The sequence below is a fragment of the Haliotis cracherodii genome, unplaced genomic scaffold, assembly GCF_022045235.1.
Source record: "Haliotis cracherodii isolate W230 unplaced genomic scaffold, xgHalCrac1.p SCAF_1, whole genome shotgun sequence".
Classification (NCBI taxonomy): Eukaryota; Metazoa; Mollusca; class Gastropoda; order Lepetellida; family Haliotidae; genus Haliotis; species Haliotis cracherodii.
Window position 1 is genome coordinate 39,645,519 of NW_027266264.1, and position 23,642 is coordinate 39,669,160.

Sequence of the window (23,642 nt, forward strand, 5' to 3'; positions counted from 1 at the left end):
TCATAACTTTTTGGTTTGCCTTTTTTTTGTTTTGGTTCATCTCAGTTGTTAGGTTTGGTTTATTTCAATTTGGTTTGATTCACTTCGCTTCGTTTCGCTTCATTTCGCTTCGATTTTCGTTTGGTTCAATTCGGTTCAATGCGACACGGTTCGGTTTCATTCGGTTTGCTATATAGTTTGATTTGCTTCGGTACGATTCGCAGTATGGGTTGCTTTGGTTTGGTTCATTTCATTTCAATTCGCGATACGGTTCGGTTTCCTTTTGATTCTCGGTATGGTTTGGTTTGGTTCACTTCATTTCGATTTGCGATACAGTTCGTTTCAATTCGGTTTGATTCGCTTTTAGTTTTCAGTTCAATTCGCGATAAGGTTTTCTTTGCTTTGGTTCGTTTCTTGTTTTCATTTTGATTCGCCATAAGGTTTTCTTTGGTTTGGTTCGTTTCAATTCGCTTTTGAGATTGGTTGATCAGGTCAATACTTAAAATTTGTTGTGATACAAATAACTCAGATGATCAGGCTGATGCCATTTGTTCCCAACTTGAGAAACTGGTGACCCAAAGTGAAAAGACTTGACATAAATAGACATAACAAGATACAGCTAATAGCTGTTTTGTGTTTTGCACCGTTTATTCAGGAGATTTTGTATTTTGGTCAAGAATATTTTCATTTGGCATCTACAGGTATATATGGTGAGTTGATTCTGGTATGGTAGATGGGGCCTATGGTATGTGGTTGTAGCACGGTAGTAAAAGGTGTTGATGTTTCCCAAGTCTTTGTGTAGAAAAATAACCCTTTTGGATTTATAAATTGGTAGTTCATCTGGATCATATGGAGGATTGTCTTCTCCACAGGACCACTCAGATATCCTTCCAGCTATCATCAAGGTAGCGCTGTATGAGGTGGGAAGGAACACTTTCAAAATATTTTGTTTGGTAATCATGATTATCTTTGTTGTTGGTATGTGAGGTCTTGACATAGCAGTCTCCTTGAATGATTTCAATGCCCATAACTCTCTTTATTAAATGACTCTGTACTTTTCGTAGGTGTTTTGGAATAAACGGATATGGTTTGATATCTAATTCTATGCATGGTTTGGTGTTCCCTTTCTCAACATTCCCTGACAGAACATTGACTGATTTATTGTCTTGTGTCGATTCCTTTTGGTCGAAAAACTTATGATTCTTCAGTGGACGTTTTCGTCGTTTTCCTGACATACTTCTTTTGAGGTGAAATTCTCTCCGAATGGAGTCTGGAATGCTGCTGCCATACTCCCATGTGTTTCCTCTTTCTGGATCCTTCCATTTCACTCTGTAGTAGATTTTGCCATTTGCTCTCTTGGAACTAACAATTGAGTGGATGTCCTCTGGATTGAAAACCTGAGGGATATCCTGGGTTTGATTACCTGATGTTGGACTGTTGGACTTAGAGTTGTACATGGCTGTCGTCAAGTTGTTTTCTGGATTTTGGCTGGTGATACTTACTATTCACTCCTCTTTTCCCTTCGTTTACTTTTTCATTTAGCTTGGTTGGAGCATGATTTTCCTTCGTCATTGTTGTACTGGGACTGGCAGGATTTTCTGTTGTACTTGGAGCAGGGTTTTTCTTCTTTGTTTGGGTCTTGTTGCTGGAAGTACCTGTCTTTGTTTTGGAATTGACCTTCTTACCTTTCTGTTGTGGAGGTGATTGATCAGTAGCCTGGTAAGTTGAACTTGTTGATGGGGAATTGTTGCTGTCAAGCTGAGTATCATTGACTGGTTCCTCGTTGTCATCCATGACTCCTGAATCTATGTTACTTGTGTCATTGAGGTATGGTTCTGGAGGATACTGTGGATGATCAGCAGGATCAAAATATGGCTTCAGACGGTTGGCATGGACCAGTGGTTTGTGTATTTTGTCGTCAGAACTTCGGCGTAGTTTGTAGGTCAAATTTGGACCTGTATGGACTTTTGACCTGGGGTGAATTCATGTTCTTTAGCCTTTCGATTATATTGTTCTGAATACACCTCCTTAGCCCGAGCAGTGTTTTCAGCTGCAATTGTTCTAGTGATTTCAAGCTCATCTAGCAAATTTGAAAGATAACTTTTGTTATTGTGGCCTAAATTTTCTTTTGGAATTAATGCTACATCTTGTGGAGCTCTCATTTCTCGGCCAAAAAGCATAACATATGGGGATTTTTGTGTTGATGAATTTGGGGCCGTCCGATAGGCCATCATGATGCCAGGAATAAAACGGGGCCAAACATTTTGAGACTTGTTACAATAGGCTCTTAGTGATTGATTGATGTAGGAATTGAGCCTTTCTACACAGCTGTTAGTTTGAGGATGGTATGGGCTGGTATGGGTAAATTTAATTGCCAAAAGTTCACAAATTGCTTTGATAAGTTTGGACATGAAGTTCTGACATGTCTGAAATTAAGGTCCCTGGAGCGCCATACCGACAAAATATTTCTCTGACGAGAACATCTGCTACTTCTTTGGCTTCTTGGGTCCGAAGTGGAAAGGCTTCACACCATCTGGATGATGCATCTGTGATGACCAAAATGTACTTGTACTTGTCTGGTGTTGTTGGCAGAAGACCGAGAATGTCAACGTGCCATTGGGTAGTGCCTCTTGGTCTGTTGACATACCTCACATGTCTGGACATAAGTAGCAATATCGCTGTACATTTTGGGCTAGTAGTACTAGTAGTACTTAGGTTGTGCATCCTTTCTTTCCCATGGTGGCAACCGCCAAACTCTGAGTCATGATAGGATTGCAGGACTTGATTTCTGAGGGTTCTTGGGACTGCCAGCTGTTTAATGAACTTATCTGCATGGCCTTTCTGTCTTTGTGGAACGAATCTGTATAGGATGCCTTCATCAATTTCAAAAGTATTGGCTTCGATAAGAATCTTTTGACGATCCTTTTCATTTTGTGGAAGGACATCCTCCTCTTTGTAGTCAAAGATTTGGATGAAATCTGGACAAATCCTTTGTAGGTGACGTAAATTTGGATGTTCTTTTATACTTACTTCAACCAATGTGTCTTGGGTAACATCAGCATTTGTAGCATGTAAGGCTGCAACAACATTAACTGGTACTGACTGATAATCCTCTTCATATTCAAAGGTGACTGACCAATGTGTTGTCTGTGTGTCTGATTCTAAGTGATTGACAATAGGTGTGCAAATATCTTCAGTCTGAGTTGTCTGTGTGACCTGTGTGGATGAATGGGTGTTTGGCAAGATTGTACTGCTAGTTGATTTGCTTTGCTGAGTTGAAGTTACTGAGAAGACTGTTTTCTCAGCATCTTCTTCTGTCTGATCATTACAGTTAATATTTTTCTCATATTCCCTACGTGAGAGAGCATCGGCATTTCCATTGGCTTTGCCGCTGCGGTGAACAATGTCAAAAATGTAGGTAGAAAGTTCCAAAGATCATCGCCCTAGCCTACCTGTGGCATCCTTGATGGATTTCAGCCATTTCAATGCTATATGATCAGTGTAGACTGTGAATTTGGAATTTGCAAGGTATGGATGAAAGGATCTAATGGCTTCAACTAGAGCTAAGCCTTCCTTTTCTGTAATGCTCCAGTTCTTTTTGCTGCCATGAAGAACTCTACCACCAAAAGCTATTGGATGTTCATTATTTTTCTCATCTTTTTGACTCAAAACAAAACCTATGCTCATATCACTGGCTTCAGTTGCGAGATGAAATTCTTTGTCAAAATTTGGATAAGCCAGAACAGGTGTATTACTCATAGCATGTTTGAGTGTGTTGAAGGCCTGATCACACTCAAGTGACCTTTGGAACTTTGGTTTCTTTCCTACTTCTGCCTCTGAATGCTTCTTTAGCAAGGCATTTAGTGGAAGTGCTATGTGAGCGTAATTTTTCACATACTTCCTGTAGAAGTTTGTGAGACCTAAGAAGGCGCGAATCTGCTCTTGTGATTTGGGCACTGGAAAGGTTCTAATTGCTTCAATCTTTTTGTCATCAACTTGAACACCTCCACATGATAAAATATGACCCAGAAAAGAAACTTTGTCCGTTGCAAAATTGCATTTGGATGGCTTTAGTGTCAATTTTGCCTGTTTCAGATAGTAAAATACTTGCTCCAAATGTTGGAGATGCTCTTCAAAGTTTTTTCTGTAAATTATCATCAATGTAAATCAGCGCAACCTTAAAAAGCAATTTTCTTAGCACTTTGCTCATGAGCTGTTGAAAACAAAGTGGAGAATTTGTCAAGCCTTGGGGCAAACGTTTGAATTGATAAAGGCCTTGATGGGTGACGAAAGCAGTTTTATGCTTTGAATCTTCATGTAATGGCACTTGGAAGAAGCCATTAGCAAGGTCTAAAGTTGAGAAGATCTTAGCTTGGGCATTGGCGATGTGATCAACAACATCATCAAAAACAGGAAGAGGCCATGACATTGGTAAAGAGACAGAATTCAACTTTCTGTAGTCACAAACAAATCTAAATGAGCCATCACGTTTCTTGACTAGGATAATGGGAGCTGAATACATAGAAGCAGACTCCTCGATCAAATCATACTTCAGAAAATCATCTATAAGTTCTTCAGTGACTTTTTGGAGATGAGGAGATTGGCGATATGGTCTACTCTTAACGGGTGGGTGGTTGCCAGTGTCAATGATATGTTGGTGCATGTCAGTCTTACCTAAATCTGCAAGACTCGTTGAAAACATGTTTCTATTTTGTCCCAAAAATCTAAGTAGTCTGTGTCGTTGGTCTGGAGTCAGTTGTGTATTGGTCAAATCAAATCCTAACTCTTGTGCAATTTTAACATAATCCCTGGTGTCATTGTCTCTCTTCTCATTATTGTGTTAATGGTACTGATGAATGGTTGGTCAGAGTCGATTTCAAAAACAGAGTCTTTGTCAATGTAACTAAATTTGCCTACAACTGTACCCTTGTTAAGAACCTTTTCTTCTTGGGAGGGATTCATAAGCCTAAATGTAGCAGTTTTGCTTTTCACTTTGGAAAGAGTTCTACCACCTGCTACTTCAGAATGAGCAGTGAGGGAAGCAATGGGTTCAATGAGGATGAGGGAATCCTCTTTGGTCTCTGATAATCTAACCTTGAAATGAATTTCACTCTGAGGGGGGATGTAAATCTGATCTATTGTTTTTGCTAATCCACTAATCTCTTGCACTGAATTGGCTATGAAATTGATATATTGCCTATCTGAGGTGTTGTTGTTAAGTATCAAGGAATGACAGCTATAATCTAAGACTGTATCATTGTCATTAAGGAAGTTCTCACCTAGTATCACTGCCTCTGGAAGTGTAGGCAGAATATGGAATCTTTGAGAAAATTCCTGATCCTCAATGACAAAATCTAACACAACTGAACCTAACACTTTATGCAATTCGCCGCCAACACCTTTAACCTGTGGAAAGGGTGAGTTTCCAAGAGTAAGGTTTTCAAAAGCTGTGTTCAGAAAAGCAGACGAAATACAACAAATGGATGCCCCTGTATCTACTAAACAATTTGCCTGAATGAAACTTTTGGCAAGGGGCGTAACTAAAGACACTGTTGGAATTTCACTTTCAAAGTTACTTTCCATTCCAGACTCCATATTTGCAATGACACCTATTAGTATGTACCGTACTAAATTAAAGGAAGACAAGTGTTCAACAATGTAGTACTTACAATATTTGAAGACTTTTTCTTCCTTTGTTGGTGTCTTTGGAGGAGTTGGTTGTCTTTAATCTAGTGTTGAGGTCAGAGGTGGATGCAGCTTGCTTGTTATTCCATCAGATGATCATGGTTGGACATGTCCTCCAATGGGTTCTTGTAGCTGGTTGTAGTTAGTTCCTGGGCTCCGTGGTTCCGAAAACGATGATTCTCCGCCAAATTATCATGGAACTGTTCTGTGAGAACAATACCTTCCAAATGGCGTGCTGGATTTCTTGGGGAATTAGTCAGCAAAGAGCCGGAGTCACAGGAGACTAATCACAATTTTATTTAAAAGAACAATTAACAATTTACAATATACTTAGAAAATAACTGAGGGTGCCACAGAGAGTCGGTACAACACTCTGGGCTGTGGGAGAGAGGTCTGCTTGGTAAGAGAGTCCAACCCCTTCTCTGTCTAAAACCTGGCTACAGTATGTATTTAACAAAAAATTGAACAATAAAAAAGAATAGGATTTGTTGATACACGATTGGTTGTGCCCTATGCTAAATAGATGGCTAGACAGAGGGGAATACTAAATCCTGTTAATCCTGTTGGACTGGCACTAATCTTGTTGACATATTTACTGGATGCTTTGAAAGAGATTATGGTGTCACTATAGATGAGCTTGTGTTGGGGCTAATCCTTAATGCACTATAGACAAGCTTGTATTGGGGCTAATTCTTAATGCCCTATATACGAGCTTGTATGGGGGCTAATCCTTAATGAGTCTTAATTGAAGTAATTGCTGAAATGTTATTCTAATATACCCCGGTAGGTGATGACAGATATACTTAAATAAAATAGTTCAATGTAATCTATAAGACTAAAAGACATATCCTTTGTCTGGGAGATGGGATCTTGATACCTTAGGCTAGCATTTATCTAAAAGCTTCAAATCAATTTAACTATGTAGACGTAACCCTTGTCTTATTGAATAGTATGTCTAGAAGATGCGCTCCCATTACCTTAGGCTAGCAACGATCTAAAAAGCTATAACTGAAACTACTGATATTTTATATATGCATTTTACCTAATGATAATTATTACTTGCTAAACTATAATTATATGAAATGATGTATAAATATTACACCATGATAACTCATAAAAGCACTTGATGTAGATCTAATTATTATAAGATACATTAGTATAAATGTTAACCATGATACTACCATGAATTTGGAAATTACTCGTTTCTGATTGGTCGATCAGAGGTATCAAATCACAATAATAACTCTGATTTTGCAATCTGTGCATTCAGTTCCAAATTCACTTCAGCATGGTTTCATCTACAGGTAACCTAGCTCTAAAACTGAAAACACAGTAAAACGTTTTCGTGAGTAAACAAAAAAACATAATATTTGTTTTGTGCACACTACCCGGTACATTGTAACTCCACATCCAAATTTTAAAGATATAAAGAAATAGTTGATGACATTTTCAACATGGCCACAGTGGAAAAGAACGTGAACCTTCAGGTAAAAGATTCAGTGTTTCCTTCTTGGAGTTTAGTCACTGGAACAAACTCACCATTCCTGAGTGCTGTAATATACTGTGAGCAGTGTCCAGGTCATGACCACAGCTGCTGCAGGTGCTGCCCTTTTTGGTGCTGTTACTGTCCATGCTCACACTGTAGCAAACCAAGGAGCAGGTGGCTGGCATACAGAGGGGACACAGCACATGGGGGATTACTGCAGCTACCTCTGCAACACAACACATTATGGCTACAACTCACCACTTGGAGTAGCACATGGGGGAAAGAATGGTGGCTCCTGATTCCTCACAGTAACATATGGGAATAGTGTCTTCTGAAGCCTCACAGTAACATATGGGGGTAGTGTGTCTTCTGATGCCTCACAGTAACATATGGGGGTAGTGTGTCTTCTGATGCCTCACAGTAACATATGGGGGTAGTGTGTCTTCTGATGCCTCACAGTAACATATGGGGGTAGTGTGTCTTCTGATGCCTCAAAGTAACATATGGGGGTGGTGTGTCTTCTGATGCCTCACAGTAACATATTGGGGGGGGGGGGGGGGGGGGGGGGGGGGTAGGTTGTCTTCTGATGCCTCACAGTAACATATGGGGGTAGTGTGTCTTCTGATGCCTCACAGTAAAATATGGGGGAAGTGTGTCTTCTGATGCCTCACAGTAACATATGGGGGTAGTGTGTCTTCTGATGCCTCACAGTAATATATGGGGGTTGTGTGTCTTCTGATGCCTCACAGTAACATATGGGGTACTGTGTCTTCTGATGCCTCACAGTAAAATATTGGGGGAAGTGTGTCTTCTGATGCCTCACAGTAACATATGGGGGTAGTGTGTCTTCTGATGCCTCACAGTAACATATGGGGGGTAGTTTGTCTTCTGATGCCTCACAGTAACATATGGGGGTAGTGTGTCTTCTGATGCCTCACAGTAACATATGGGAATAGTGTCTTCTGATGCTTCACAGTAACGTATGGGGGTAATTGTGTCTTCTGGTGCTTCACAGTAACATATGGGGGCAGTGTGTCTCCTGATGCCCGACAGTAACGTATGGGGGTAATTGTGTCTTCTAATGCTTCACAGTAACATATGGGGATAGTGTCTTGTGATGCCTCACAGTAACGTATGGGGGTAATTGTGTCTTCTGATGCTTCACAGTAACTTATGGGGATAGTGTCTTGTGATGCTTCACAGTAACATATGGGGATAGTGTCTTGTGATGCTTCACAGTAACATATGCGGGAAGTGTGTCTTCTGATGCCTCACAGTAACATATTGGAATAGTGTCTTGTGATGCCTCACAGTAACGTATGGGGGTAATTGTGTCTTCTGATGCTTCACAGTAACATATGTGGATAGTGTCTTGTGATGCTTCACAGTAACATATGGGGATAGTGTCTTGTGATGCTTCACAGTAACATATGCGGGAAGTGTGTCTTCTGATGCCTCACAGTAACATATTGGAATAGTTTCTTCTGATGCCTCACAGTATCATATTGGGGTAGTATCTCTTCTGATGCCTCACAGTATTATCAGAGGTATAGTCCTGTTCCTCAGGGGTGGCCACACTTATCAACTTACTGAGGGAATAATTGGAGACGTCAGAGGTATAGAACTGTTCCTCGAGTCTGCCACACTTATCAACTTACTGAGGGAATAATTGGAGACGTCAGAGGTATAGTACTTGTCCTCAGGGGTTGTCTCACTTATCAACTTACTGAGGAGATAATGGGAGACGTCAGAGGTATACTACTGTTCCTCTTTGGTTCCCACACTTATCAATTTACTGAGGAGATAATGGGAGATGTCAGAGGTATTTTACTGTTCCTCGAGTTTTCCACACTTATCCAGTTACTGTGGAGATAATGGGAGACGTCAGAGGTATAGTGCGGTTCCTCTGAGGTTGTCACACATATCAACTTACTGAGGAGATAATGGGAGATGTCAGAGGTATAGTACTGTTCCTCAGGGGTTGTCACACTTATCAGCTTACTGAGGAGATAATGGGAGATGTTAGAGGTATAGTACTGTTCCTCTGGGGTTCCAACACTTATCAACTTACTGAGGAGATAATGGGAGATGTCAGAGGTTTAGTACTGTTCCTCTCAAGTTGTCACACTTATCAACTTACTGAGGAGATAATGGGAGATGTCAGAGGTATAGAGCTGTTCCTCGAGTTTGCCAAACTTATCAAGTTACTCAGGAGATAATGGGAGACGTCAGAGGTAAAGTACTGTTCCTCGAGTTTGCCACACTTATCAAGTTACTGAGGAGATAATGGGAGATGTAAGAGGTACAGTACTGTTCCTCTGAGGTTGTCACACTTATCAAGTTACTGAGGAGATAATGGGAGACATCAGAGGTATAGTACTGTTCCTCTGGGGTTGTCACACTTATCAACTTACTGAGGAGATAATGGGAGACATCAGAGGTAAAGTACTGTTCCTCAGGCGTTGTCACACTTATCAACTTACTAAGGAGATAATGGGGGATGTCAGAGGTATAGTAATGTTCCTCTGGGGTTCCCACACTTATCAACTTACTGAGAAGATAATGGGAGATGTCAGAGGTATAGTACTGTTCCTCAAGGGTTGTCACACTTATCAACTCACTGAGGAGATAATGGGAGATGTCAGAGGTATAGTACTGTTCCTCAGGCGTTGTCACACTTATCAACTTACTGAGGAGATAATGGGGGACGTCAGAGGTATAGTACTATTCCTTGAGTTTGTCACACTTATCAACTTACTGAGGAGATAATGGGAGGCATCAGAGGTAAAGAACTGTTCCTCAGGCGTTGTCAATTTTATCAACTTATTAAGGAGATAATGGGGGATGTCAGAGGTATAGTACTGTTCCTCTGGGGTTCCCACACTTATCAACTTACTGAGGAGATAAAGGGAGATGTGGGAGGTATAGTACTGTTCCTCGAGTTTGCCACACTTATCAAGTTACTGAGGAGATAATGGGAGACGTCAGAGGTATAGCACCGTTCTTCTAGGGTTCCCACACTTATCAACTTACTGAGGAGATAATGGGAGACATCAGAGGTATGGTACTGCTCCTCGAGTTTGCCACACTTATCAAGTTACTGTGGAGATAATGGGAGATGTCAGAGGTATAGTACTATTCCTCGAGTTTGCCGCACTTATCAACTTACTGAGGAGATAATGGGAGATGTCAGAGGTATAGTACTGTTCTTCTAGGATTCTCACACTTATCAAGTTACTGTGGAGATAATGGGAGATGTCAGAGGTATAGTACTATTCCTCGAGTTTGACGCACTTATCAACTTACTGAGGAGATAATGGGAGATGTCAGAGGTATAGTACTGTTCTTCTAGGATTCTCACACTTATCAACTTATTGAGGAGATAATGGGAGACATAAGAGGTATGGTACTGCTCCTCTGGGTTGACACACTTATCAAGTTACTCAGGAGATAATGGGAGACGTCAGAGGTATAGCACCGTTCCTCTGAGGTTGTCACACATATCAACTTACTGAGGAGATAATGGGAGATGTCAGAGGTATAGTACTGTTCCTCAGGGGTTGTCACACTTATCAGCTTACTGAGGAGATAATGGGAGATGTTAGAGGTATAGGACTGTTCCTCTGGGGTTCCAACACTTATCAACTTACTGAGGAGATAATGGGAGATGTCAGAGGTTTAGTACTGTTCCTCTCAAGTTGTCACACTTATCAACTTACTGAGGAGATAATGGGAGATGTCAGAGGTATAGAACTGCTCCTCGAGTTTGACGCACTTATCAACTTACTGAGGAGATAATGGGAGATGTCAGAGGTATAGTACTGTTCTTCTAGGATTCTCACACTTATCAACTTATTGAGGAGATAATGGGAGACATAAGAGGTATGGTACTGCTCCTCTGGGTTGACACACTTATCAAGTTACTCAGGAGATAATGGGAGACGTCAGAGGTATAGCACCGTTCTTCTAGGGTTCCCACACTTATCAACTTACTGAGGAGATAATGGGAGACATCAGAGGTATGGTACTGCTCCTCGAGTTTGCCACACTTATCAAGTTACTGTGGAGATAATGGGAGATGTCAGAGGTATAGTACTATTCCTCGAGTTTGCCGCACTTACCAACTTACTGAGGAGTTAATGGGAGATGTCAGAGGTATAGTACTGTTCTTCTAGGATTCTCACACTTATCAACTTATTGAGGAGATAATGGGAGACATAAGAGGTATGGTACTGCTCCTCTGGGTTGACACACTTATCAAGTTACTCAGGAGATAATGGGAGACGTCAGAGGTATAGCACCGTTCTTCTAGGGTTCCCACACTTATCAACTTACTGAGGAGATAATGGGAGACATCAGAGGTAAAGTACTGTTCCTCAGGCGTTGTCAAACTTATCAACTTACTAAGGAGATAATGGGAGACGTCAGAGGTATAGTACGGTTCCTCTTGGGTTCCCACACTTATCAACTTACTGAGGAGATAATGGGAGATGTCAGAGGTATAGTACTGTTCCTCAGGGGTTGTCACACTTATCAACTTACTGAGAAGATAATGGGAGATGTCAGAGGTACACTACTGCCTAGAAGTTCATTCCCCTTACACGCATGGACAACGCGTTACGCAACCAGTGTGCATCGGGTTGGTCACGCGTGTGATACCCGTGTGCAACGCGTGACACACTCATTAGAGGGGGAACAAACTTTTGACCAAAGGAGGACCCGTCTTAAGCTGAACCTGGAGGTGGTAAGAAGGAGAGAAAATTTTGTTATCCTGACGAAAAATGATAATACACATGAATTTGCTAATGTCTCCTTTCTTTATGTGATTTTGTGGGAATAACATGAATACTGTTGTGATTAAATAGATCTGTTTTGTTTTATACGACCATTGCTTCTAAATCTGATGGTGTTAAGAGAATACATGGTCCTGGAACATGTTATTGCAATTGAAATGCTTTTATTGTGATTTGACATTAACCGTCTGTAGTACAACTTTCAGTGATAATATGTATGAGGTTTGGCGGCGCATTGTTTTTATTGGACCCTAATTACTTTATGATGACTTGGACTCTTTATCACAGCTCCATAGCCGTGAGGCTGGAAAAGAGCAGCATGTAATTAATGAGGGTGGGTTATATCATTGAGGATACACTTGAGGGAGAGAATACTAATTATCGTACTACAGGAAGAGACCTGTAGACGTAAGCGCGGGGTTGTGTTTTAGCTGGCCGTTCGATAATGGCCGCCAGGAGAAGTGAGCTTTGACTGCGTCATCTAAAATAAATAATCAGATACAGCAGTGTTATTTTCACGGTCTGTTGAATAAACTCCCAGTGCAACGGTCAATGTATCTTCTACTTGATCCTTGATACATCATTTTGGCATTCACAATATATAGTATTTCAACGTACAAAAGAGCACTGATCTAAAGCAATTCCGCGGGAGTAGTTGTTACCTGTGCATTACTGTATTTTCCCAGTGAGTACCCGGATGATATAGCAGAAATCTAGACTTGTTCGCGACCTGTGCTCGCCATTCGTAAGCGCATTTTTATTGAAAGTAGAAGGACGTATGGTCACACGGATCAACAAAAATGAAATACAGTTTTGGAAATGTAGGTATATTTGTGGGGAGCATCGGTAATGGTGATGCAGTTTTGATAAGTCACGTGCTTGGTAATTGTGCGATCTTCGTGTAAACTATTTTGACTTGCAACACAAAGTAAATATTTCATCTGAACATTGCTTATTATACCGTGTGTATATGTTTACATTCAAAATGTAAACAGATTTCACTAAGGAAATGTATTAAACGCCTAAATATTCAGTTTAATTTACAAATTAACTGAAAAATATGTCCATCCTTATAATGAATATGATAACGAATTCCAAATATTTGTTTATGTTTAATATCATCACCAAGTACAGTTCTGTATTGTTTGGCTTCTTTTCTTAGCATAATTAATATATTGTGATGTGTTTAAGCTCTTTTGGTCGTCTTTATCATTTTTAGTCAGTCGGTTAAATAAATGAATGAATTAATCAGTCAATTTGTAAAATGACTGAAATATTTAGATAGTTAATAAATTGCCTGAGTGAATCATATTTTACACATTGACTGTAACATATACAAGCTTACAAAAGAAAATACTTGTGAAAACAACGTCTATCGCGCATCGAAAAACTTCCCAACCAAACGGAAAGGAACAATAATGATTCTGTTCAAAGCTGCAACGAATGAATGAAAACAAAATGCAAATATCATTATTACAACCTACCAAAGTTATAATGTATCCGGGAATATCAACATAAAGCAACAATATCCATTGCGTCTGCAGCTGTACAAAAATACTTATTCGATGTCAAATGTCTCTGTGAGAATCAAATACTTTAATAATAATTATTTGGAAATAATATTTGGAATATATATGAAATATACTAAAATATTTAAATATATCGTTTTTAAACGTTATCTAAATGTATCGAATATTATAACCCGTGTTTGTTTCTTAACTGATCACTTAGTTTGTTTCAATTGTTTCACATGTGCCAAGTTAGCTGAGAAAGCCCACGTGACAACTATTTTTATAATGTCCACGGTTCTTAAAAACATACATTGAGTTAGATAACAATGAACAACCAGTCAGTGTATTATCGGTTACACTTTGAACAAAGTATGTTGTTTTTACATCTGTACTTCACGCCATGATATGAGTGTATTCCCTAGGTTTAGTAACCCTACCTTCACATGTAAACACTTACTTTTGACATATCCACTGTGCAAGATAACAGTAATTAATCAATCAACGCATTTCCTGTTGATCCTTTGATGTCTGGGAATGATCAGTTGATTTACAAAAAAAGTAAAGCAACTGATCATACATCTCTTGCTGGGCTGCCACGTGCATAACTCACATTCCACCTCACTTCAAACCTGGATTTAGATTAAATAATTACCCCAGGTACAAGAAAGACCAAATTTGAACCTTTATCGGGTAATCTGAGTGGTGCTACAACTAAGTATACATGTTATAAATTCATTAACTGAGCAGCAAGTGAATTACGACAAATACACAAGTGTAGGGTTATACCAGAAAATGTGGATGACAACAAGGGAGTAGTAATTGTATCATCCACGCAATCCGAAATCCGCAAATGCTTTCACTCAGGGATACTTTTTTATTATCAAACTGTAACAATCAGGGGTATTTCCAAATAACGACATCCGATGAGCTTTCGCCGTTATTTGTCTGTTTGTTTAGGCTGAAGAAATTAATTACCATGCGCCCTTTGTTGAAATCTTCATAGATCACGGGTAACCAATCAGTTTTCAAAAATGCGTAAGTTTATTTAGCTGTCCTTGCAGACTGGTAGCCCAGTCTCTTGTCACGCTCGGTTGCGTTAACGAGCAAATTGACTCACAGCAGCTAGTAAGCCCGAGCGGAAATCCAAAGGTCGTATTACCTGAAGAATCAACCTTCATTTGCGAAATATCTACTGCTCTCAAAATCAATATTTCTCCCAATACTAAAAGTCAGAACTTTCTAACCAAGGATTACCAGTTGAAACTGGTCGATGGCTGAACATTCCCAGGGAAGACAGCCAGTGTCCACTCTGTGATTCTATCGCTGTGGGAGATGAATTGCATTATTCATTCCGATGTGAAGCTTTACACCAACGGCGATATGAACTCTTAAATAAGCAATATCTTAAGTTTCCAAACATTTAAGAAAATTATGACCACTAACAGTGTAAGAAATCTAAAAGGCCTATCGAAATTCCTTAACAATGTGTACAATACAATTGGTAAATTGTATTAGTATCCACGTATCCTATTTTTATTATTTTTGTTAAATTGTCCAAAATAAAAATTGTAGATAATTGTATGTCATGTTATTCTAAGAATAAATGAGTTTGAGTTTGAGTCCGAAACCCGAGAAGAAGCCAGAGATTAGTGCTCCTTTTTGAATAGTTTACAATCATGTGTTTTAGGGTTAGCTGTGTTGGCTTAAACATATTTTTATTTCAAAAGAAATCTGGATCGGTAAACAAGCAAAACTTGCTTATGTAATACCTCTCCAGGTAACAACTTAACAACAGCTGGATATATATATAAGAGAGTGATGAACATAAACATACAAAATGCACAAATGAAATACACGAAGCCAATACACTGAAGCAAGTGGTGTCTGTGAAATAAGGTAATGCAGTTTTCCTTTACTACATGCATAAAATTAAGCTACTCAAACCTTTTGCTTTTGACAATGATGTCATGAACTGATTTAAGAAGAGTCATGTTTGTAGAACTGCTTAACTACTGCCATGTAATATCATGTTTAGACCATACCCATGTGTGTAGAAATACACAGTATTTCTGATATTATCGTATTTTTTAACAGTTATAAAAAAAGTGAATTGCATCTTCAAGGTGATATACACAAGTGCAGTCTGGTATGTCTGATACATGTCGTCTAAACTTATCAGTGTTTAAGTCACTGCAGCCGAGCCTAAGGCGACAGTGGACAATTTGGCATGATCTATGAAAATATTTGAAGTCAAAATTATTAATAATTGCATCAGAACGATTAATTAAGGATTTGATTTCTTTTAATGAGCGAGCATTAGTTACTTCATAGAGGGTTCCGCAGATTGATCATATCCAGAAGAAATGATAATAAGCATAGGTCTGTGTTCTACATTTGATTGTTTGTATGTTGAATCTTTTTCTAAGGTTATATTTGCTGTTATCAGAGAATATACACTTTTCAAATATTTTGGCTAAGCAACTTGTGAGTGCTACAGGTCTATGATTTGAGCATTCATGTTCATCGCTGACACTGACACCGCATCAGCCCGGCAGTGGACTTGACACAGTTATTTGCGCACCGATTATATAACTCCTACAGACAGGTGGGGTGGTTGTTCAAAGCGAAACGGACGACCCCGTCTGTTATCTAATAAATGCTGTGCGGCGCCTTTGATCTTGCCTCCAACCACACACCTTATAGTAGTAAACGACGATCGTGATGGCCTGGAAATAAACACAATTCTGTCTGCCCCAGTGTATCCACAATTAACTAGAATGCTTCATATCTACAAATATGTATAGAAAATAGATATTTGCCCACAGCAAATATTCATTTGCTTAATTGCATCAGTGTGGTTTATCAGAACATGTACAATGCATTCTTACACTTGGTGAGGCAGACTGAAATTGAACATTAGGATAACGTCAGCAGGGATAAGAGGTCATACCAAAGAACTTTATTTACTAGTGGAAAAATCAGACATTCCGATCAACCACTACAAGCCCCGGCCGGATCTCAAGATTGACTGCACTTCTTTATTTAATCATTACGCTTTTTTACCCTAATAGTATAAGTGCTTCCCCGTGTGCCAGATAGGCTTAAGTCGGAGAGCGCACGTTAAATCTCCGAGGTACCTATCTACCAGAACTTTATTTGCTGTTCTGGTCATACATAAATATATGTAAGTTACGTACATGGGGAGGCTAGATTATTTACAGCTTACAGCAATATAGTGCAAATATTATGTTCAATAAAAGAAAACGTTGATAGATCTATAACACACTTTTTGTTCTTTTAAACAAACTGTGGACTTTTAAGACATTTTCGCTTATTGTAATAACATCTAGCTAACCAATCATGTCTATCTCTGAAATCCACAAGCATAGCCAAACCTAAAAAACATATTCAGGGAGGTAAGTTTTGACTTGCAAAGCACCTTAAGGTGAGTTTATTTTTAAACTGTCAAAAGCGATTGTCCCTTCAATACTAGTATATGTCTGGAAGCTGTCTCTCGGACTGTTATGAGTTATGATGTATTTTATGATATAACTGGGGAATGTTCAAATTAGTTACTGTCATTTAATCCAACGTTCTAACTGTTAACTGTCTCAACAGGATCATAGGTTTGGTTATATATCTCCTCCCTGTCTCTTTGTCTTAAGTTGTTAATCTGTAACTGCGGTCCAAATGTATCAATTTACTCATCTATTGTTGCAAACTTGACTGATTTAAACATATCTTATTGATCATGAACTACTCAGTCAGTCAAGCACCTGTATCAGAAATGTAAAACCAGCCATGTTTCATGTAGTCCCAATATCACTGAAAAATGCCGATGTAACGTCACATATAAATTTACTCACAGACAATATATTTTTCGTGAGAGTGAAGCACAATTTTATTAAAGTTTTATTAACAATTTCATAAACTATGATAATATTAATATTAAAATTCATCATCACTTGCCAAGTTTATGAAAATGTCCCCATTTGGGAGATGTCACATATAAACAAGGATTCGAACTAAGTTCGATCGTCTTTGAAACTGCAGAAGATTAACAGTGAGTGAGTGAGCATCGTTTCTATGTTTATACAAGAAAAGATGTCATGCCAAAAACGCTCACAGTAGTTAGTGAGTAAACTCACGACCTGTCATGACCTGGTTGAGTGACTTCCTCCAATCAACGTGAAAGGATTACCCACAGAGAAAGAAAGGATTAAAGTCACCCATAAATCTTCTAACGTAGTACTCCAACTTCTAAATGCCTCTCAAAGAAGGATTAAAATCCTAAAGATATCCTATCTACGTGGTATAGGTACTCACAACCTCTAATAATAAACTGTTACGTTTGGTATCCCCAGCAATACTCACTATGGTCATTGGGCAATGTAAAAATCACAAACCCTAACGAGATTCTGTCTACATGATCACACCCGGTGATTGTGAAGATCTCAAATTCTATCAACTGTCAGACAGCATGGCTGTTCATATTCATTTACAACATCCTCTTATAATTAGTATAAAAGTGTCCCACACAAAACCTTCTTTTATTTATTCTTTCAAAATACAACACAGAAAGTGGGGTGTGGGGAAATGGGACATATTCCTACGTGAAATAAAGAGACATTAGTAGTGGTGACGGCTATATCATAATTGTACTGTCTAAAGCATAAATTTGGCGAACGAAAAACGTTATATTTGCAATCAAATGGAATGACTCGTGTGGGCAAATGAATATGTTCGCAATCCACAAACAATCATTTTATTAATGGCGAACATTTACCAACCCGCGACAATCGTGTCAACACGGGGGTTCCCCTAGCAATAAACTCGCATCTAAATTCACTACTGTTCTACTGTCGGCTAGCCACAATGGCTAGACTGGACCCTAGTGGAATAGTTCATGCCATAAAAGTCTAGAAACCGAACACTAATTAAGATGGGCCGACCTTGTATTTACGGTCTGGTGAACACAGCTCAATGGCCGCTCATTAACTCAAATTTCACATCTCACTGTTTTGTTTTATCTCACTATTCATTTGATAAATTTGTCAACTTCAACTGGAACCCGGTACCGTGTTACACTCGTGGCACACGAGTCCAACCCCGTGTGCAACCCGTTGAGCACCCGTGTCGCACCCGTGTCGCACCCGTGTCGCACCCGTGTCACATGCGTGTTACACGCGTTCTCAACGCGTGTTAGGGGAATGAACTTTTAGGCAGTAGTGTATAGTACTGTTCCTCAGGGGTTGTCACACTTATCAACTTACTGAGGAGATAATGGGAGATGTCAGAAGTATAGTACTGTTACTCTGGGGTTCCCACACTTATCAACTTACTGATGAGATAATGGGAGATGTCAGAGGTATAGTACTGTTCCTCAGGGGTTGTCACACTTATCAACTAACTGAGGAGATAATGGGAGACGTCAGAGGTATAGGACTGTTCCTCAGGGGTGGTCACACTTATCAACTTACTGAGGAGATAATGGGAGACGTCAGAGGTATATTACGGCTCCTCAGGGGTTCCCACACTCATCAACTTACTGAGGAGATAATGGGAGATGTCAGAGGTATAGTTCTGCTCCTCGAGTTTGACACACTTATCAACTTACTGAGGAAATAATGGGAGATGTCAGAGGTATAGTTCTGCTCCTCGAGTTTGCCACACTTATCAAGTTACTGAGGAGATAATGGGAGATGTCAGAGGTATAGTACTGTTCTTCTAGGGTTGTCACACTTATCAACTTACTGAGGAGATAATGGGAGATGTCAGAAGTATAGTACTGTTACTCTGGGGTTCCCACACTTATCATCTTACTAAGGAGATAATGGGGGATGTCAGAGGTATAGTACTGTTCCTCTGGGGTTCCCACACTTATCATCTTACTAAGGAGATAATGGGGGATGTCAGAGGTATAGTACTGTTCCTCTGGGGTTCCCACACATATCAACTTACTGATGAGATAATGGGAGATGTCAGAGGTATAGTACTGTTCCTCAGGGGTTGTCACACTTATCAACTAACTGAGGAGATAATGGGAGATGTCAGAGGTATAGGACTGTTCCTCAGGGGTGGTCACACTTATCAACTTACTGAGGAGATAATGGGAGATGTCAGAGGTATAGTTCTGCTCCTCGAGTTTGCCACACTTATCAACTTACTGAGGAGATAATGGGAGATTTCAGAGGTATAGTTCTGCTCCTCGAGTTTGCCACACTTATCAAGTTACTGAGGATATAATGGGAGATGTCAGAGGTATAGTACTGTTCTTCTAGGGTTGTCACACTTATCAACTTACTGAGGAGATAATGGGAGATGTCAGATGGATGGTACTGCTCCTTTGGGGTTGTCACACTTATCAACTTACTGAGGAGATAATGGGAGACGTCAGAGGTATAGTAGTGTTCCTCAGGGGTTGTCACACTTATCAACTTACTGAGGAGATAATGGGAGACATCAGAGGTATAGTACTGCTCCTCTGGAGTTGCCACACTTATGAAGTTACTGAGGAGATAATGGGAGACGTCAGATGTATGGTACTGCTCCTTTGGGGTTGTCACACTTATCAACTTACTGAGGAGATAATGGGAGACGTCAGAGGTATAGTACTGCTCCTCGAGTTTGCCACACTTATCAAGTTACTGAGGAGATAATGGGAGATGTCAGAGGTATAGTACTGTTCTTCTAGGGTTGTCACACTTATCAACTTACTGAGGAGATAATGGGAAACGTCAGAGGTATAGTACTGCTCCTCTGAGGTTGCCACATTAGCAAGTTACTGAGGAGTAATGGGAGACGTCAGAGGTATAGTACTGCTCCTCGAGTTCCCACACTTATCAACTTACTGAGGAGATAATGGGAGACATCAGAGGTATAGTACTGTTCCTCAGGGGTTGTCACACTTATCAACTTACAGAGGAGATAATGGGGGATGTCAGAGGTATAGAACTGTTCCTCAGGGGTTTCCATACTTATCAACTTACTGAGGAGATAATGGGAGATGTCAGAGGTATAGTTCTGCTCCTGGAGTTTGCCACACTTATCAAGTTACTGAGGAGATAATGGGAGATGTCAGAGGTATAGCACTGTTCCTCGAGTTTGCCACACTTATCAACTTACTGAGGAGATAATGGGAGACGTCAGAGGTATAGTACTGTTCCTCTGGGGTTGTCACACTTATCAACTTACTGAGGAGATAATGGGAGACGTCAGAGGGATAGTACTGTTCCTATGGGGTTGCCACACTTATCAACTTACTGCGGAGATAATGGGAGACGTCAGAGGTATAGTACTGCTCCTCTGGGGTTGTCACACTGTCCAGCTGGTCTTGCAAACCCGCTAGCCACTTCCGAGTGACCTCCTTGACTACTGCACTGACCTCATGTGTGCTGAGGGTAGATCTGCAGGTTTTTTCTGAGGAGTTTCCAGTGTTGCTGTACACCTGATAGAACACCTCCCCATGGCTGGTCAGCTGAATTTAAAAAGGCATTTAAGAAAGCATATCTCAAAACTTTCAAAGCAGATGAAACTTCACATGCTACTTACAAGACCAACTGTTTACAATATATATTGTACACAGCAATTAGCAATTAGATTTTTTCATCTCTGTTTATGTAATCATAATGTGGGAATATTAAAGCAGCGAGTGAACAATCTTATTAAAATCAGATCTTAGTCCTCACTATCGCTAAACAAAGATCAATCAATCAAAGCGTTGCTTACCTGATCATGAAAGTGACAGTCGGAATGTGTTTTCTAATCATGCAACCTCGAAAATATTAACAGGGGGTATTCGGAACGACAATTACAACACATATGACTGATTCCATCAAACTTATCGTCTATCTCTCGCTTCCATGGGATAAACATTTGAACGGAGGAGGCATTGCAAAGTAAGTACTAAGCACTGCCATTCAATCTAAACCATATATTAGACATTCTTGAATGTTTGTTTGTTCAGTTTTCAAGAGAACTGTGTCAACATATTTTTCAAGCATAGGCTGAAATGGAAGTTGACAGGTTGAAACGAGTGCCGTAAAGCTTGAGAAAGTTGCTTTCTAAATGGCTGATGTCGACTTCTTTTTAGTCATTTCAGTGGTCAGTGAAAGTCCGCGAAAGGTCATTCTGACGTGACCCGTAATGTCATGTCCTCAGATCTTTGTTTAGTGGTAGCGAGAACTTAGGTCTGATTTTAAGATTGGCGAGTGAAAGATATATTTGTAAAAACAGGCTTGAATCTGTTTCATAGTCATAATATCTTAGCAATTACAGCAAAAATTAAAGTCACAACTTATTGTACATTTCAATGCCTAATTTCTATGTAAATATGTGCCATAAATCTACTACTCCAGACAGCATGGAGTGCCAACACACAAAGTACTTATTGAAGTTTACCTGGTACATGTGTACATTGTTTCCAGTGTGACTGACTGCTACTCCAGCTAGTGAGGTGTCCAGTCTTCGTTGAATCACTTGCCCCATCAGGCTTCTCTTACACTCTCTTGTCATCACAGCACTGAAATGATGCCGAAAGAAACCTACGTTACGTACTGATCAATGACAATGTCTGAACTGGGCCTAAAGTAATAATGTTTGAGATGATGAACATTGTCTGTCAGGACTTGATTATTACCAGCGATAGCATTATATGAGCAGCATTAAAGGTCAGTGTTCTTTTCATTGTATCCACTTTATTACTCATATCAGTTAATAATAGACAGAAATAATGTCTGAATAAACTTATGAGCACAATCAGTTGTTGATGTGAGAGAGGTGGTGGAGACCTGATGGTAGACAGCCTCCATGGCTGGTACTGGGAGCGCACTGGCTTGGTGTCACCGTACTTAACATGGAAGCAGTGAGTCTCTGGTGGGGACTGACTGGCTGTCAGCACTAGTGAGTCGCTGGAGGTGGTGTTGGCCACTGCTAGATACTGAGGGGCACTAGGTAGTGTGTGAGGCCACACCATCACCTGCAACATAGAGGAGCATAAGGAGACCATTACACATGCTCACATCCACAACAAGGTGCCTTAAATGCCATACTGAGAGACAGCTTGGAGAAATCGTCATCCAACGCATGGATCGTAGGAGAGGATCAAATTGTGTCCTTTTTTATCAAAATCCGGGCAAGGGGAGAGAGCAACAAAAGCCAACCGGTCCGCCATCCAGTTCGCAACTTCGTTAAGCCCCAGGTTAACTCCAAGGTGGTCCACTGAAAGGACAAACCAACTGGGCTTGTTGAAGAGTCTGTGTGCCAACAGGACCGATGTCTGGAGCCAAGGACAGATGTGAGGTAGTCGTAGTTAGTGGCAACAGAGACATATTGATATGATGCACAAGAGGTGCCACTAGCACAGGCGCGGGAGCCGGCGGTATACTGATCAATGGTTGACACCTCGGAGGCGTAGCTGGCGCCAGAGTAGCAGAGGGTGCCGCGGTTGCCGGAGGCGCCAGTATGTGAACAGTGTAGACTGGGGTGCTTGAAGGCGCAATAGGAGATGCCTGAGCCACAGAAGATGGAAACATGGATTGTATCCATTGAACCCAAACAGAATCCAAATATGGTGGGCGTGCCGGCGCTGATGACAAAAAGATAGTCAAGGGTGCAGACATGGTTGGCGTGAACGCTGTGGTGACGACGGTTGGGAGGAGAGGCACTGCTCCAATAGTGAAGATTGTGTGAAGACATGGTTGACGTGATCGGCAATCTCCGTAGTCCAAGACGTGTCCCTGTGGGGTTTTCTGCGAGCACGTTGGGTGTCGTTTTCTCAAAATCCTGAGGTATTCAAGTCACAAGGGGAGACAGAGTGGCAAAGATCGCACCGTGCAATAGGCGCACAAGAGGCGGGGATCCCTGGCTGATTTATGACAGTGTGAGCAACGCAGGATATTATTTCAATAAAAAAGACAAACGTTGCAAACAGAGGACACTTATGTCAACAAAGAGTGACAGGCTTGTAATCATAACTCACACCTTTAGAAAGTTTATGAGAGAAAATTACGATATAAAGAGTATAATCATACACTAAGAAGGCCCAGAATAGGAACATAAATAGCACATGAACAAGACCTTAGATAAGCATATTGAAATATCAAGACATGCAAGCATGACAACATAGCAAAAACAAGATGACAGATGGAACACAATCATGTGTAAATTACGTAAAAATGAAAGAACCAC

At 40.3% G+C, this 23,642-nt stretch overlaps 1 protein-coding gene across 3 annotated transcripts in view; it reads right to left on the reverse strand.

Annotated features, from left to right (window-relative positions):
* Nucleotides 1-23,642, reverse strand: part of LOC139477860 (uncharacterized) — a 146,182-nt gene that overhangs the window by 26,572 nt on the left and 95,968 nt on the right. For all 3 annotated transcript variants that reach the window (XR_011654161.1, XM_071260295.1, XM_071260306.1), the window contains exons 11-14: nucleotides 22,244-22,431; nucleotides 21,855-21,975; nucleotides 20,718-20,931; nucleotides 7,204-7,376 (exon numbers count right to left, since the gene is read on the reverse strand). Coding sequence is in view for 2 of the 3 variants with exons in the window: in XM_071260295.1 (XP_071116396.1) it covers nucleotides 7,204-7,376; nucleotides 20,718-20,931; nucleotides 21,855-21,975; nucleotides 22,244-22,431 (696 nt within the window). In the remaining variant the exon portion in view is untranslated. The remainder of the gene's footprint in view (nucleotides 1-7,203; nucleotides 7,377-20,717; nucleotides 20,932-21,854; nucleotides 21,976-22,243; nucleotides 22,432-23,642) is intronic.